Raw genomic sequence first — 16,507 nt, 5'->3', positions numbered from 1 at the left:
CTCAAGCCGAGACTATGAAGGCATCTTGTGTCCTGCTCCACATTTCATCAAACAGGACCTGGGCAGACCTGCTCCACCATTTTGTAAGCCTGATGATGTCTGCTCTGCTAAGAGCATCTCCAGCCATTGGCCCCCCATGGGGCGCGTAAAACCGCCACAAGGCGCGAGCCGGCGCTAAAATCGGCATGGGGGCGAGCGGGTTCCTAGCCGCTCGCCCCAGGGTCACCCCAGACACAGGTTTTAAATAACGGAATTCAGCAAAGTTCGGTAAATTGGACAAAATGTTCGGCTAAAGTTTGGCAAACTTGACGTATATTCAACATGTTCGATGTTACATAGGTTATTAAAAAAACTAACTAAGGGGCGAAGAAGTCGCCGACGTCACCGCCATCCTCATCGTCGGCGGCGGCCTTCTCCTTCTTAACGTGGCCGCCCATGCTGGACCCCTGCCCGACGTCGCCCTGGCAGACCGGTGGCGGCGGCATGTCATCGTCGCTGTCGTCGAAGAAGACAACGCCTCCCTCGTCCCGGCCACGGCGCCGAGCTTCGAACCGCTCGTAGGCGAGGCGCTGGCGCTCTAGCTCCGTGCGTGCCCAGTCTTCACGCACCCATTTGAGGGTCGCCGCATCGTTGAGCTCCTCCTCCTTGACACCGTCGGTGAGCCCGGGCACCGTCTTCACAATGGGGAGCCCCGGCTCCGTCTTGACGGCGGCGAGCCCAAGCTCCGTCTTTGGCTTAATGTAGCACAGAGGAACCGACGAGGAGGCGCGCCGGCTGCCCTCGTTGTTAACGATGCCGGCGCTGCGGGTGCGCCGACCGAGTGGCGTCTCCACGGCGGGCTCGGCCTTGATGCCGAACAGCGCCGGCGAGCCGGAGGAATGGGAGGAGCGGGAGGAGGACTGAGAGGAGGAAGATGAGGAGGATCCGAACCTCCTAGGCACCCATTGCCCGGCGCTCCGGCAGGGGGGGCGCCGCGGCAGGGTATTCCAGGGGCGGGGCAGCCGCCACGGCAGGGTATGCCATCGGTGGGTTCTTGCCGCCCTCGAGGTCGTGGAGCGTGCGGCTGGGGACGCCCCACCATACGCGGCGCCCATCGCTGTTCTTGACGCCGCCCACCATGGGCACCCCGTTGGTGGACGCCAGCCGCTGCGCCTACCGGCGCTGGAAGTACGCCACCCACGATGCATGGTTGTCGGCGGTGTACTGGGGGAGGGCGCGCTGCTCCTCCGGCAGGGACGCCCACACGCGGTCGACCTAGGTGGCGAAGATGTCGGGGCGCGCGTCGACGTCGGGCACCGAGGGGATGGGGACTCCCCCATTGCTGAGCCTCCACCCCGTCGTCCTGGCGCATATGTCCGACGGTGCCGGGATGTTGGCCTCGAAGAGGAGGTGCGCCTCCCACTCGTGGAGTGAGTAGCGGCCAATGCCATTGACCGCCGCCGTGTCGCCGGGGAAGCGTTCGGCCATCGCTAGGAAGGGGAGGGAAGGAGAGATAGGCAGAGGTTGGCGGCGGACGGAAGAGATGCAGAGCTCGGCGGCTGGTTTGGGCTCGGGCTGGTGTGGCCAGCGGCGAGGGGCAGCCGCAAGTTTTATAGCCCCGTGTCGTGTGTACGCGTGGTGGAAAGGGAGGCGCCACCGCGCCCGCCCGCCCGTGACGCGCCGTCCATGAGGAATCAATGACAAGGCTGACCGGCGGCAGCCTTACCATTGATTCCCTGCGAGAAACCGAGGCGTTCCGGGGAAGACAAGGCGCGTGTCGCTGACTCGGCGGGCCCGTGGCTCTTTCGCATCAAAACCGCTCACTCCGGCGCCCCCAGCGCGCCGGGTTCGGCGTGAGGCCGCAGGCACCAGTTTCGGCCTAAACCGACGAAAAACAGGCTTCTGGGGATGCAACTGGACCAATTTTTGGGCGCCTGCGCGGAAAAAACGCCTGGAGAGGGCCTGTTGGTGGCGCGGCTGGAGATGCTCTAAATCGCTTTGGATTCAACGGACAGCCGGACCGCCCTTGGTCGCATCGGCTGCCACTGCGCCAACACGGGCTGCTGGCCGGTTGCTTCCTCCGAGGCCTGTACATCTCGACCGGCGCGCCGCACTGGTGGTGGCCGACGCAGGTTTCCTCATCCTCATCCTCTCAAAGAACTAGATGAAACCCCGCACATTGTTGCGGGAATATTTTACAATATATTCTAAAGAGATTTGCTTATATGGAACATGAAGATTTGGAATAATATGATAACTAAAGTAAAACAAATGGTTTATTGTGTAAAATTATTGTATAATTATAAATACCATTGTTGAGGAAATCGTTAACTGGTAACTGCTCGGTTGGCTGGCGAGTAGGGGATTAATAGGCTAATCGGCAAGTTAATCGGATGATTTATCAGTTTATCGGCTTCTCGGTGAACCTACGAATATGGATTAATCGGCAAGTTAACTGGTTAATCGGATCAATTCTTGAATAGGGATGAATACTTATTAAATATTAATAAAATGAAATTTCCATACATGTTTGCATGTTGAGGTAGCATTTACTTATGCATGGGTGCATGCTAAGGTGTGCCTTTTTACATCTTTGTTGAATGATGAAATGGCATGCTTGCATGTTGAGAGAAATAGACTAATGAGGACTATAGCTATTTGGATATAGAAGATGGCAGTTGTAGTGTGGTAGGCAGGCCTTGGCCCATCCCTTCCGTGTCGACTGAAGTGCTTACGAGGCCGAAAGTCCTTGATGGTCCACGGTTTGGAGGCCCATATCGACCGCTGGTTGCTCCCCAACTTAAAAAAAAAACAACAACGACAACAAAGTATTTAGTCCCAAATAAGTTGGGATAAGCTAGAGGTGAAACCCATAAGATCTCGCAACCAACTCATGGCTCTGGCACATGGATAGCAAGCTTCTACGCACCTCTGTCCATAGCTAGCTCTTTGGTGATACTCCAATCTTTCAGGTCTCTCTTAACGGACTCCTCCCATGTCAAATTCAGTCTACTCCGCCCTCTCTTGATATTCTCCGCACGCTTTAGCCATCCGCTATGCACTGGAGCTTCTGGAGGCCTGCGCTGAATATGCCCAAACCATCTCAGACGACGTTGGACAAGCTTCTCCTCAATTGGTGCTACCCCAACTCTATCTCGTATATCATCATTCCGGACTCGATCCTTCCTTGTGTGGCCACACATCCATCTCAACATATGCATCTCCGCCACACCTAACTGTTGAACATGTCGCCTTTTAGTCGGCCAACACTCCGCGCCATACAACATTGCGGGTCAAACTGCCGTCCTGTAGAACTTGCCTTTTAACTTTTGTAGCACTCTCTTGTCACAAAGAATGCCAGAAGCTTGGCGCCACTTCATCCATCCGGCTTTGATTCGATGGTTCACATCTTCATCAATACCCCCATCCTCCTGCAACATTGACCCCAAATACCGAAAGGTGTCCTTCCGAGGTACCACCTGGCCATCAAGGCTAACCTCCTCCTCCTCACACCTAGTAGTACTGAAACCGCACATCATGTACTCGGTTTTAGTTCTACTAAGCCTAAACCCTTTCGATTCCAAGGTTTGTCTCCATAACTCTAACTTCCTATTTACCCCCGTCCGACTATTGTCAACTAGCACCACATCATCCGCAAAGAGCATACACCATGGGATATCTCCTTGTATATCCCTTGTGACCTCATCCATCACCAATGCAAAAAGATAAGGGCTCAAAGCTGACCCCTGATGCAGTCCTATCCTAATCGGGAAGTCATCGGTGTCGACATCACTTGTTCGAACACTTGTCACAACATTATCGTACATGTCCTTAATGAGGGTAATGTACTTTGCTGGGACTTTGTGTTTCTCCAAGGCCCACCACATGACATTCCGCGGTATCTTATCATAGGCCTTCTTCAAGTCAATGAACACCATATGCAAGTCCTTCTTTTGCTCCCTATATCTCTCCATAAGTTGTCGTATCAAGAAAATGGCTTCCATGGTCAACCTCCCAGGCATGAAACCAAACTGATTTTTGGTCACGCTTGTCATTCTTCTTAAGCGGTGCTCAATGACTCTCTCCCGTAGCTTCATTGTATGGCTCATCAGTTTAATTCCACGGTAATTAGTACAACTCTGAACATCCCCCTTGTTCTTGAAGATTGGTACTAATATACTCCGTCTCCATTCTTCTGGCATCTTGTTTGCCCGAAAAATGAGGTTGAAAAGCTTGGTTAGCCATACTATCGCTATGTCCCCAAGACCTTTTCACACCTCAATGGGGATACAATCAGGGCCCATCGCCTTGCCTCCTTTCATCCTTTTTAAAGCCTCCTTCACCTCAGACTCCTGGATTCGCCGAACAAAAAGCATGCTGGTCTCATCAAAGGAGTCTCCAGTTCAATGGTAGAACTCTCATTCTCCCCATTGAACAGCTTGTCGAAGTACTCCCGCCATCTATGCTTAATCTCCTCTTCCTTCACCAAGAGTTGGCCTGCTCCGTCCTTGATGCATTTGACTTGGCCAATATCCCTCGTCTTCCTCTCTCGGATCTTGGCCATCTTATAGATGTCCCTTTCACCTTTCTTCGTGCCTAACCGTTGGTAGAGGTCCTCATATGCCCGACCCCTTGCTTCACCAATAGCTCGCTTTGCGGCCTTCTTCGCCATCTTGTACTTCTCTATGTTGTCTGCACTCCTATCCAGGTATAGGCGTCTGAAGCATTCTTTCTTCTTTTTAATCGCCTTCTGGACATCATCATTCCACCACCAGGTATCCTTATCTTCACTTTTCCTTCCCCTGGACACTCCAAACTCCTCCGAGGCCACCTTACGAATGCAAGTCGTCATCTTCATCCACACATTGTCCGCATCCCCTCCTTCCTCCCAAGGGCCCTCCTTAATGACCCTCTCCTTGAACACCTGAGCTACCTCCCCCTTGAGCTTCCACCACTTCGTTATAGCGACTTTGGCACGCTTATCCCGCTGGACACGAATCCGAAAGCGGAAGTCAGCAACCACCAGCTTATGCTGGGGTACAACACTCTCTCCAGGTATCACCTTACAGTCTAGGCACGCACGCCTATCTTCTCTTCTCGAGAGGATGAAATCAATCTGGCTAGAGTGTTGGCCACTACTAAAAGTCACCAGATGTGATTCTCTCTTTCTAAAGAGGGTGTTAGCTACAATCATGTTGTAGGCTAGAGCAAAGCTTAAGACATCTTCTCCTTCTTGATTCCTGATGCCATAGCCAAAGCCCCCATGTGCCCCTTCAAAACCCGTGTTAGATGCACCCACGTGACCATTGAGGTCTCCTCCTATGAAGAGCTTCTCACCAATCGGTACACTCCTAACCATGTCTTCAGGCCTTCCCAGAACTCCCTCTTGGCGTTCTCATTGTGGCCTACTTGCGGGGCATACGCGCTGATAACATTGAGAACCAAGTCCTCAACTACCAGCTTGACCAGGATAATCTGGTCCCCACGTCTCTTGACGTCTACCACTCCATACTTGAGGCTCTTGTTGATCAAGATGCCTACGTCATATCTGTTCATGGCCGTCCCCATGTACCACAGCTTGAAGCCGGTATCCTCCACCTCCTTCGCCTTCTGTCCTCTCCATTTGGTTTCTTGGACGCAAAGGATATCAACACCTCTCCTCACCGCTGCATCAACTAGCTCCCGAAGCTTCCCTGTCAGAGACCCTACGTTCCAGCTACCTAAGCGAATCCTCCTAGGCTCGGCTAGCTTTCTTACCCTTCGCACTCGTTGAGTCAAATGCGAAGACCCTTGCTCATTTTCCACTACATCCAGGCGCCGATGTAGCGCGCCACTAAGGATGCGACGACCCGATCCTCGCTTACTTGCCACCGTATCCGGATCAAGATACGGCGCGCCACTTGGGGGGTGACGGCCCGACCCTTACCCATTTTCCACCACACCCGGGTTCCGATGTGGCGCGTCGCTGAGAGGGTTACACCCCAACGAAAATCTTTTGGGTTTCATTTCCATAAGAGTGGCTGAGTTTTTACGTTGGCTTGCCAAGCCTATCACAACCCTCCTCCTTTACCCGGGCTTGGAATCGGCTATGTTGAGACAACATAGGCGGAGTTTAAACAACACATTCTTCCCCAAACCCTCGTCATCGTCTCCTCGACCAAATCCACGCCGGTCGCCGCGATACATCTCTAGTAGAGCAATCCGGGCGCGAATGGAGAAGCCACGCCGTAGCTCCGATCCCAATCGACCTGTTCCTCCTGGCCCGGCACCGGGAGGAGGCGACGGCGTCGTCCGCGGCTACGGCGGCACGGTAGGGAGCTCCCCGCGGTGGCTGGTGCCTCGGCGGCGGCGGAAGGAGGTCGCCATCCTGGGTTGAGGGGGCAGCAGGAGATCGCTGTCGTGGCGTGACCCTCCATCCGGCCCACGCCTCCGAGCCATGAGGTTTCCCCTGTCGCACTCTCGGTCCAACTGCAAAGGGAAAACTCCCACATGGATACCTGAAATCCGAACTCGTAGCGACGACTTTTCTCTGCGCCAGTAGCATCGTCGACGACTTCTCTTGCTCTTCCTTGCATCTTACTTTTATGTTGGAGAATGAAAGTGCACTGCTCCTAGCACCAAAGCAGCCTACATATTGATATTTTCCTCTACGAAGCTTCGAACCTGGAAAAATAACGGAAAAAAGGAAAATTTCTATGAATGTAGTGAGTATCACAACACTTGTGGGGCGCTAGATGGGAGGTCGTACACTTTATCATAGGCTGATAGTTTGTGATGTACAAATATGTGGAGTGCAAATTTTTTCAGTAGGTTGTTGGGTGAGAGCGAAAAGGCTGTGAATAGGGAACTAACAAGGAATGTAGGCACTGTATCAGTTGTATTGTTAGCCTATAAAAGTTCCACAAATCAATCAAACTGGGAACACTTCTATTAGCTGCACTTTTATCCGCTTGACAGATACATGCCTTACCGAAAAAGCCTTTCGCCCCGCTTTATAAATAAAGCAAACCACCGAGTACAAAGTCAACAAGGTACCATCCGAACAACACACACACATACAACGTCACCGCAAGCAAGGTCCAACACACGCGCGCACAAACACTACACAAGGTTCAGTTGTTGGCACAGCACAACAAGCCCAGCACATAAAGAGGCACGCACAACACATAAATGGCGGTGGCGGCGAGGTAGAGAAGATCTAATCCGGCTCTAGTGGTGGTGGGGGAAGCGGAAGAGCCATCCGGAGAATCATCGCACGAAGCTGGCTGACGATGGAGGTGATGGCGTCTCTCTCCCTAGGGCGGCTAAGCGGCCGCCAAAACTGCAAGTAACCAGACCATTTGAACAAAGCGTCAGTAGCGCGACGAAGAGGGACATGCTGAATCACAAGCTTATTTCTAATAGTCCACAGCATCCAGGCTAGCACACCGATGGTCAACCACCTAATGTGGCGAGACGCGGGTGGTAACGCCTGAAGTTCGGCGAAGAGAGCGGGAAAGTTGTTGTGGTCCCAGCTTTCGCCCACTAATTCGCGAAAACAGCTCCAGAGGAACTGCGCAGACACACAGGTGAAGATGATATGGTTTGTATCCTCTTCAGGCCCTCAAAGCGGGCACCGCCCATCACCAGGGCCGTTGCGCTTCAGGACCTCTACGTCGGACGGAAGGCGGCCGCGAATCCATTGCCACAAGAAGATCCTAATCTTCAAGGGGAGCCGAATCGCCCAGATGATGGTGAGAGCCTCAGGGCCGAACGAAGGGGCTATAGCCTGGTAGAGAGATTTAGAGAAGAATTGCCCAGATGGCTCTAGCCGCCACCTGGTGCGGTCCTCTCCTATCTCCAGATCCGGCTCGTGCAAAGCAATGCAGTCGAGCAGGTCCTGCCACTCAGCATTCTCCGCCGGTCCAAATGGTCTCCGGAACGCGAGGTGCCCTAAGTCAATAAGGGCCACCGCTACAAAAATCCGCGGATCTACCGCGATGGTGAACAGGTCAGGGAAGCGAGTCGCGAAGGGGGAGTCCCCAGCCATCTATCGAACTAGAACAGCATGGCGGTGCAGGATCCAACTGCAATCGAGGTCCCGATAGGGAGGACTGGGAGGAGCTGTATGATGGATTGCCAGAACTGGGACCCACCGGATCGCTGGCAGAAAGCGAGTGGCTGACCACGGAGGTATTTCTGTTGGATGATGCAAAGCCACAAGACACCCTCTCCGTTCGCAGTCTGCCAAAGCCACCTAGTCAGGAGAGCTATGTTCATGCGTTTAGAGGACATGATCCCAAGTCCACCCTGATCATGAGGTTTACAGATCTCCGACCACCGGACCTTTAGTCCTGTATTATGGACTTGAAGTTGTCTTTACCCATATGAATGTTGGTGATGGTAAAACTAACCTGCCACATAACTTCCTTGTTGCCTTGATTTTGAATTTTTTGACATGTATTCCTGAAGCCCTTCTTTCCTGTATAAAGGTACTGTTTTCACATACTGATATATTGTGTGACATGAATGTCGATAGAACTTCTGATTTCCTGACAGTATATAAATTTAATTTCTGCAGCGAATTTATACTAAGTAGTCTGTATCATCCTGAGATTAATCTTGGTCAGACGCGATTTTATGCCGACGGAAGAGAAGTCGCCACGCACGACGCGGCCAACAGCGTACCATTATCCTCGTCTGTACCGCAGCAAACATACCCACGTATGCCCGGCCATGAGGTTTTTCCCCTGTCGCCCTCTCACTTTATACTCCAATCTGGACTTCCCAGTAGTGACGATTTTTCTTTGCATGAGCAGCACCATCAGTGCTGACTTTGGGGTCTGCTCTACTTTGTTATGGTCTAGGTCGACCTTAGTGTCTCATCAATACCAGTCCTTTCTAGACTGTTTTATTGAAGTGCAATAAAAGTCCAGTCTAGATTGGAAGGACGAGGAAGAAGTCTCCAACCACACATCCACTCACTAAACTGTTCCGAAGAAGAAGAAAACTGTCCCAGGAACCATTACCTCAATTGTTTATCTTCTATGGCAGCATGCCATTTTCTTCACTTCGGCACAAAGCATTTTCCGATGAATATGGCCACATCTTGCACCCCCATTTTCACCCTCTTTTTCCGGAGCTCATTCTGAAAATCTGATGATACTCTTACACATGCAAAACCACTCTTTCCCGGCGACAAGCTCGGCTCCAGCAAGGATGTCTTTGCTCTCGGCTTCTTCTCCCAGCAAGCTCCAACACAAGCCTATACCTTGGTATATGGCACAACCAGATCCCTGATCGACGCTTTGTGTGAGTCGCCAACCACGATGACCCAATCACTGCACCTTCTTCTGCCGCGTCGGCCTGAATGCCAGGAAGGCGGATGAGCTCCGCCTGATGCGGGAGGAAATCGTCCTCTCACCCGTCCGTTCATGTTTGATTGGAAACGACATTGACGCGCTGTAAGCGGCGCGCCGGAGCAGCTTTCTCGACCACCACACCGGTATGAATGCCACGTCATTGAATAAATTAGTATTGGTTTTCATCCAATTTAACTTATTGACCCTGGTCAATTCTACTTTCTCTTAATGTGTAGGCGTCTTGTGAGTTACTCGGAAGAAAAGGCACATAGTGATTATGTCGACCACAGCGTCCACCGGCTCCGACGATATCAAGCATTGCATTATCTCAGGAAGCGATGAGCGCGTGATCATGAGCTGTCACTACTCAAGTTTGAACTGTTCGTAGTAACGACTTTTCTTTGGGCGTATGGCATTATTCAAGTCTATGAGACTTGCTGGCGTGCTGTTGTCCAGCCATCAGTACCAGTCAAGGTCCCTGAAGAAAGGTTGTTCTCCTTGCCGTCTCTATAGATTAGTCCGAAAATCGAGACTTTGCCACTTTAATATCTTCAAATCAATTTCTCTTATTCTTTGATACTACCTCTGTATCAAAATATATATAAAAAAATTTGTAGGCTAAACTAACCTAAAAAATGCCTTATATTTAGGAGGGAGTATATATTTTCAAATCCTTCGATTGGGTCTTACCCTTTTGGGCCCATAGTGAGATGTCAATGCCAGAGCCCTCTGTGCCCACTCATGCATGTTCATAACTCCATACACAAATCGATCGGAATTCGGAAACAACACAAGGCTTTACCACACACGTCGCTCTTCCAGTGTGGGTGAAGCTCATGAATCATCAGCCGACCGTTTTGTGGCCCTGACGAGGCCGGTGATAGCCGTCAGGTATGGCCGTAGATGATGCCAACGAGGTTTCTCCTGTCGCCCTCTCACTCTAGGCCCCAATCCGGACCTGTAGCTATAGTGACGATTTTTCCTTGCGCGTTGAATGCCGTTTGTAGACTTTTTCAGTCTGGCCAGTCATCTATGCCATGGTCTAGTCGACCTTGATATTTTTATATATATCATCACTAGCCTACCCAGCTGTGTCTTTTTTCCACATCATTTCAAGATTCTGCCATCTCTCATTTATATCAGTGACACACTTTCGTCCTCGGCACAACCAGATGAATGAAGGAGCCTAATGGGTATGCACTACATCTCCATCTTCTTCCTCTTGTTCTTGAGTTCTTTATGCAAATCGGATGACCAGCTAACACAAGCAAAGCCACTCACCCACGATGACAAGCTCGTCTCCAAGAGCGGTGACTTCGCTCTTGGCTTCTTCTCCCTGACCACCTCCAACAAGAGCTTTTACCTTGGCATATGGTACCATAGCCTTCCCGGACCACACACCGTCGTGTGGGTTGCCAACCGAGACAACCCAATCGTCGCCCCTTTGTCCGCGAAGCTCATCGTCACCAACAATTCTCAAATGGTATTGTTTGACTCCAGAGGCCACAATATTTGGATGACACCAAGCAATATCACTGCTGGAGCGCCAGGAGCTTACGCAGAGCTAAGCAACTCTGGGAACTTTGTTCTCCGGTTGCCAAGTAACACTGACATATGGCAGAGTTTTGATCACCCAACCGACACAATCCTTGCAGGCATGAGGTTTTTGGTGAGCCACAAGGCACAGGTCATCACGCGGCTTGTTGCTTGGAAGGGCTCGGATGATCCATCTTCTGGGGACTTGTCAATCAGCGGCGACCCTAGCGCCCCAGACCTTCAGCTTGTCACTTGGAACAAAACTAGGCCATACTGCCGCACTGTGTGGAACGGTGTGTCAGTGTCCGGTGGCACATATCTATCAAACACCAGCTCCATCCTTTATCAGACTGTTGTCAACTCTGGAGACGAGTTCTACTTCACGTACGCAATCTCTGACAACTCGGTGTACACACGCGTCATGCTTGATCATACTGGCAAGTACAAGTTTCTAGCATGGAACAATCACTCGTCATCATGGGCACTCATCAGTGAATACCCCACTGCTGCATGCGAGCTCTATGCCTCGTGTGGCCCATTCAGTTACTGTGACTTGACTCAAATGGTCCCAACTTGCCAATGTCTTGAGGGGTTTGAGACTGTCGATGATGCAAACTTTTCTAATGGATGTCGGAGAAAGCAAGCGTTGAAATGTGGTAATCAAAGTCATTTTGTGGCCTTGCCTGGGATGAAAGTTCGTGACAAGGTCTTGCATATACACAATAGAAGCTTGGATGAGTGCGAGGCTGAGTGCAGGCGCAACTGCTCATGTGTAGCTTACGCTTATGCTAACTTAAGCGGGGCCATAGGTATGGCTGACCCGTCAAGGTGCTTGGTATGGTCAGGGGAGCTTGTTGACATTTGGAAGGCAACCACAGGCGGTGAGAGCCTGTACTTACGGCTTGCTGATTCTCCTGGTATTGTTCCATGTCCTCCTTTCTTCCCAAGTAATTAGCATGTACTCTTCAAATTAACACCGATATTCACAAAGGGAGCGTGTGGACATATGATTTCTCATGAACATACCCAGATTATAAAATGTTGTACTATCTTACTGCCTATGTCCATCTAATTTTCCCATCACCTTGAGTCCTTGACATGATATTTGAATGATGACATGGTAATCAAAATGTGAACATTGTTTTCCTACTTTAATATATGTACCAAACCAAACAAGATTATAATACTATAGATGTAATGTGTGGCGAAAATTTAGGCATATCATTTTTAACCTAATCTATTTTTCTTGAATGGTATTAACAACTAAAATTTAGAAGTTCCATATCCAAAACGCCACATTTTTAATAACTAAAGAGAGTAATATGGAACATCCTTTTTATCAAACTGGCAATTCCTTTCAAGATCATTTACAAATACAATAGATATACTTTTCCATTCTTGACAAACCTTCAGTTTCAAATGCGTTTACAATTCTTTTCAGATTCATGTCTTAGCTTTTCCATGAGGAAATAGCCAGTTACTGCCATGGCCTGACACTAGCCAAATATACATTATTTAATTTGGAGGGGTAGTTTCTATACACGAGCATAAATACTCTTTTAAAATGATCAAATCTTTATTTTACCACAAACCATGGTAGCCCAGTTAGCTAAATTATGTTAGTCTAGACACTTAGTTTAATTGCACAGACCCATCATGGTACTTATATTCAAGTAAATTCCAAAATTTTGGTTTGTTGCATTTCTGCAGTTTATAAGGGGATCAGTTCAGTAAAGATTATAATCCTGATTATAGCATGCGTGCTGCTACTAACATGCGTGTGCCTTGTCTGGATGTACAAATATAGAGGTAGAGTAACAAATGTCCTCTTGTTTTTATATATGACACTAGTGTAAATGTTAAGTAAAAATTTGATGTCCTAACAAGCAGGCACATTGCAAAAGAAGGAAAAGCAGAAGAAACTGTCACGAGGATACTTTAGCACATCCAACAATCTCGAAGGCAAACATACGGAATTTCCATTTGTTAGCTATGGAGACATCCTTTCAGCAACAAATTTTTTCGCTGATTCCAACTTGCTTGGACGGGGAGGTTTTGGCAATGTTTACAAGGTAATAGATTGTGGTTATCAGAATGTGTTTCAACAGAAGATCAAACAAACATATTTTACACTTCAATTGTTGTCTGACTCCTAAAACACCCTTGATTCTCAAATCATTTTTATCCAACTATAAAATTATTGAGAGAAATAGGTTAGTGGGGGTCACCTATTTAGTAATATATGGGATTAGATTATTGAAAATAAGCAGCATAATGGAATGGGGCATTTTTTCCATGCACGGTTGCATGTTGAGGTCGGCCGCTTCCTACGCATGGTTGCATGTTGAGTTGACATGTTGTGGGAAATTGGTTAGTGGGGATCACCTATTAGTAATATGGAATTGCTGAAATATATGTCCATGTTGATGCCACATAGTCCAAAATCAGTGTGGTCTGGTTGAGTTGGTGATTTGCACTAGTTTTGATATTCAAGGGCATAACGGAAACAATTTTAGGGTTGAATAATATCTTGTGGGATCAGAATTAAAAGGGGTTAAAATATACTCCCTCCGTCCCAAAATAAATGTCGTTGATTTAGTACAACTTCGGGATGGAGGGAGTACTTCTTTTTGTGAAAAGGTATCTTTATTAGAAGTAAAAAAAAGTCGGTATCCAACCTGTTCAAGTGAAAAATATGCGCTCATGTAGGGCACACTTGAAGGTGGAAATGAGGTTGCTGTAAAAAGGCTTAGTCAGAGCTCCGGACAAGGTATAGTGGAGTTCAAAAATGAAGTAATTCTAATTGCCAAGCTGCAGCACAAGAACCTAGTCGGACTTCTTGGGTCGTGCATTCATGAAGACGAGAAGTTACTGATCTACGAATACTTACCTAACAAAAGCTTGGATGTTTTTCTTTTCAGTAAATCCCTTTTATCTTTTGTTGAATGTACATTAGAAAATTCTTTAAAGTAACCAAGTTTTAATCATGTTGACAAGCTTCATTTTATATTAAACATGAAAGATGCTTCACGAAAACATGTGCTTGATTGGTCGACACGGTTGAAAATAATTAAAGGAATAGCAAGAGGTCTTCTTTATCTCCATCAAGATTCAAGATTAACAATAATTCACAGAGATCTCAAAGCAAGCAACATCTTGTTGGACACGGAAATGAATCCGAAAATTTCAGATTTTGGTATGGCAAGAATTTTCGCTACAAACCAAAACCAAGCAAACACTACCAGGGTCGTTGGGACATAGTAAGTAATTGGTTTACCAACAAATCCTTGACATTGCTATTTTATGGTTTGCTACAGTTTGTTTTGAGGATTCCTTGACTTGTTTAATGTTTAACAGTGGTTATATGTCGCCTGAATATGCGATGGGAGGTGCTTTTTCTGTAAAATCAGACACATATAGCTTCGGTGTTCTTCTCTTAGAGATTGTCAGTGGCTTGAAGATCAATTCACCTCAGCTCATAACAAACTTTTCTAGCCTTATCACTTATGTCAGTATGATTACAAGATATTTTCAATCTCCCCCTCCCCCCTTTCCCAACAGTAAAGTTAGTAACTTGATGTTGACCTCACTCTATTGCTCAGGCATGGAGACTGTGGGAAGATGGAAACGCCATTGAACTTGTGGACTCTTCCTTTGTTGCAAGTTTCCGACTTCATGAAGTTCTGCGTTGTATTCATGTGGGACTCTTGTGTGTTCAGGACCATGCTAGGGATAGGCCACTTATGTCATCGGTTATGTTTATGTTCGAGAACGAAAGCGCACCGCTTCCAGCTCCAAAGCAACCTGTGTATTTTGCTCAAGGTACTTGTGCGGACGAAGAAGGAAGGGAGATTACATCAAACTCTGTGAATGCAGTGAGTATCACAACAGTTGATGGCCGTTAGTATATGCAGATCTTAGTACAGCTTAATTGTATACTTTATGGCTTGCTCTCCATGAGCTGATCTTTTGTGTGGTTATTCATAATAACTTGTACTCCATATGAGTTTATTATATGAGAGAAGTTGTGAATAACAGAGGGGGAACCGTCCTCATCCCTACCCATGTCCTGCAACTTAATATGCCGTACTAAATGTATAGTACCTTTTTTTGTTGATAAAAGAGTTTAATCAGACTTTTACTTTCAGAAGCCATCCATGATATAATATCCTACTGAATAAGATTAACACCTTCTGCTGTTTGATCAGTTAAAAAAATTATGTGTCCAAAACGTTGCAAAATACTATAGTCATGATTTAGTTCATGTAGCTGTAGCACACGCCATTTGATTCATTAACCAAATTGTACACTTCATGTCACTGTGGCACACGCCATTTGTTTCATTCATCAAATAAATTGTACACTGAACTCAATATGCCCCCCTTTGCACCTCAAGCGAATAACCTATACTGCAAATTAAGTTCAGAGCAGGAATCCAAATGCAGGTTAGCACCTTTGCTCAAGCCGGGACTTTGAAGGCCCTGGAATGGCCTTGGATTCAACGGACAGGTCGACGCCACAGCACGGCCGGAGCGCCGCCCGCCCTTGCTCGCATCGGCTCCGCGACGAGCAGCTGCCATTGCGCCACCACGGGCTGAGCCGGTTGCTTCCTCCGAGGCCTGTACGCCTCTCGACCGGCGCGCCGCACCGGCGGTGGCCGACGCAGCTTTCCTTATCCTCATCGACTCTGGAAGGAATGGCATTTTTCTTAGGGGTGGAAAGATTGGGAGGCCTTGGCCCAAGTGGTTACGGGGCCGAAAGCCTGTGATGGTCGAAGCTAGGGTGGGCGGCCCATATAGAGCGCTCCTGACGCTCCCAGCACTTCCCCAAACTTTTCTCAAAAAAAAGAAAAAAAAGTTCTTCCCCAAACTGTCTAAAAAAAAAGGTTCTACCCCAAACCCCCGGTCAGTTCCTCGACCAAATCCACGCCGGTCTCATTGAACCAGATTCTCTTTGTGCTCGTGTACTGAAGGCAAAGTACTTTCCAACATTCATCTTTATCCTTGAGGCTGAAAGTAAACCCGGTATTTCTTATACTTGGAGAAGTATGTATACTTAGAGGGGCTGAGGTAGTAAAAAAAGGTCTCATTTACAGAATCGGTGATGGGTCTAACGTAAACATATGGCAGGATCCTTGGCTCGCAAGAGACGGGTTGCATCAGCCATGTACTCCGAGGGGACAGTGCATTCTCACGAAAGTCTCGGAATTAATCGATCCTACTACCATGATGTGGGATGAGACGTTGGTCAGGGATATTTTCTGGGAGGAGGATGCTCGGATTATTTTGGCAACACCCATCCGGAAAAACTTTGAGGACACACTATGATAGGAAGGGGTTCTTCTTAGTCAAGTCAGCGTACCAGCTATACATTGCAGAGAGGGTGAGCCAGTTTCCTCTTCTACCAGTGATCAAGATGAGTTCCAGTGGAATGAAATTTGGAGTACCCATGTCAGCCTAAAGTTAAGAAATTCATATGGAGATTTGCTCATAGCAGTCTGCCGCTGAAAGTGAATATTAGTCGTAGGGGAATGGATTGTGAGAAACTTTGTGTGTGTTGCCGGAGATTAAACGAAGATGGTTATTTTTTCCGAAAAGGGCCCTGGCCTCTGCATCAGAACGATGCATACGGCCATATTATTAATAATAATC

At 48.2% G+C, this 16,507-nt stretch overlaps 1 protein-coding gene and 1 long non-coding RNA gene across 8 annotated transcripts; one reads left to right on the top strand and one right to left on the bottom strand.

Annotated features, from left to right (window-relative positions):
• Positions 1-6,945: 6,945 nt before the first annotated feature.
• Positions 6,946-15,607, bottom strand: LOC125539856. The gene is made up of 2 exons (XR_007297065.1): positions 15,310-15,607; positions 6,946-7,300 (listed from the first exon to the last, which is right to left on the bottom strand). It is a non-coding gene; the product is annotated as an uncharacterized LOC125539856 (long non-coding RNA).
• Positions 10,242-15,002, top strand: LOC125539855 (G-type lectin S-receptor-like serine/threonine-protein kinase B120). Of its 7 annotated transcripts, XM_048703387.1 has the most exons (8): positions 10,242-10,513; positions 10,976-11,773; positions 12,567-12,665; positions 12,747-12,928; positions 13,566-13,776; positions 13,879-14,116; positions 14,214-14,364; positions 14,459-15,002. In XM_048703387.1, the coding sequence occupies exons 1-8, from the start codon at positions 10,510-10,512 to the stop codon at positions 14,759-14,761; spliced, it is 1,986 nt and encodes a 661-aa protein (XP_048559344.1). In that variant the 5' UTR covers positions 10,242-10,509; the 3' UTR covers positions 14,762-15,002. The 7 variants fall into 7 exon arrangements, with proteins under 7 accessions (XP_048559344.1, XP_048559341.1, XP_048559342.1 ...); XM_048703384.1 differs by having other exon boundaries at positions 10,243-11,773; XM_048703385.1 differs by lacking the exon at positions 12,567-12,665 and having other exon boundaries at positions 10,243-11,773.
• Positions 15,608-16,507: the final 900 nt, after the last annotated feature.

This window comes from Triticum urartu, chromosome 2 (assembly GCF_003073215.2).
Source record: "Triticum urartu cultivar G1812 chromosome 2, Tu2.1, whole genome shotgun sequence".
In the NCBI taxonomy this organism is placed as follows: Eukaryota; Viridiplantae; Streptophyta; class Magnoliopsida; order Poales; family Poaceae; genus Triticum; species Triticum urartu.
The sequence above is the reverse complement of the archived record's forward strand: the minus strand, read 5'-3'. Positions and strand labels throughout refer to the sequence as shown.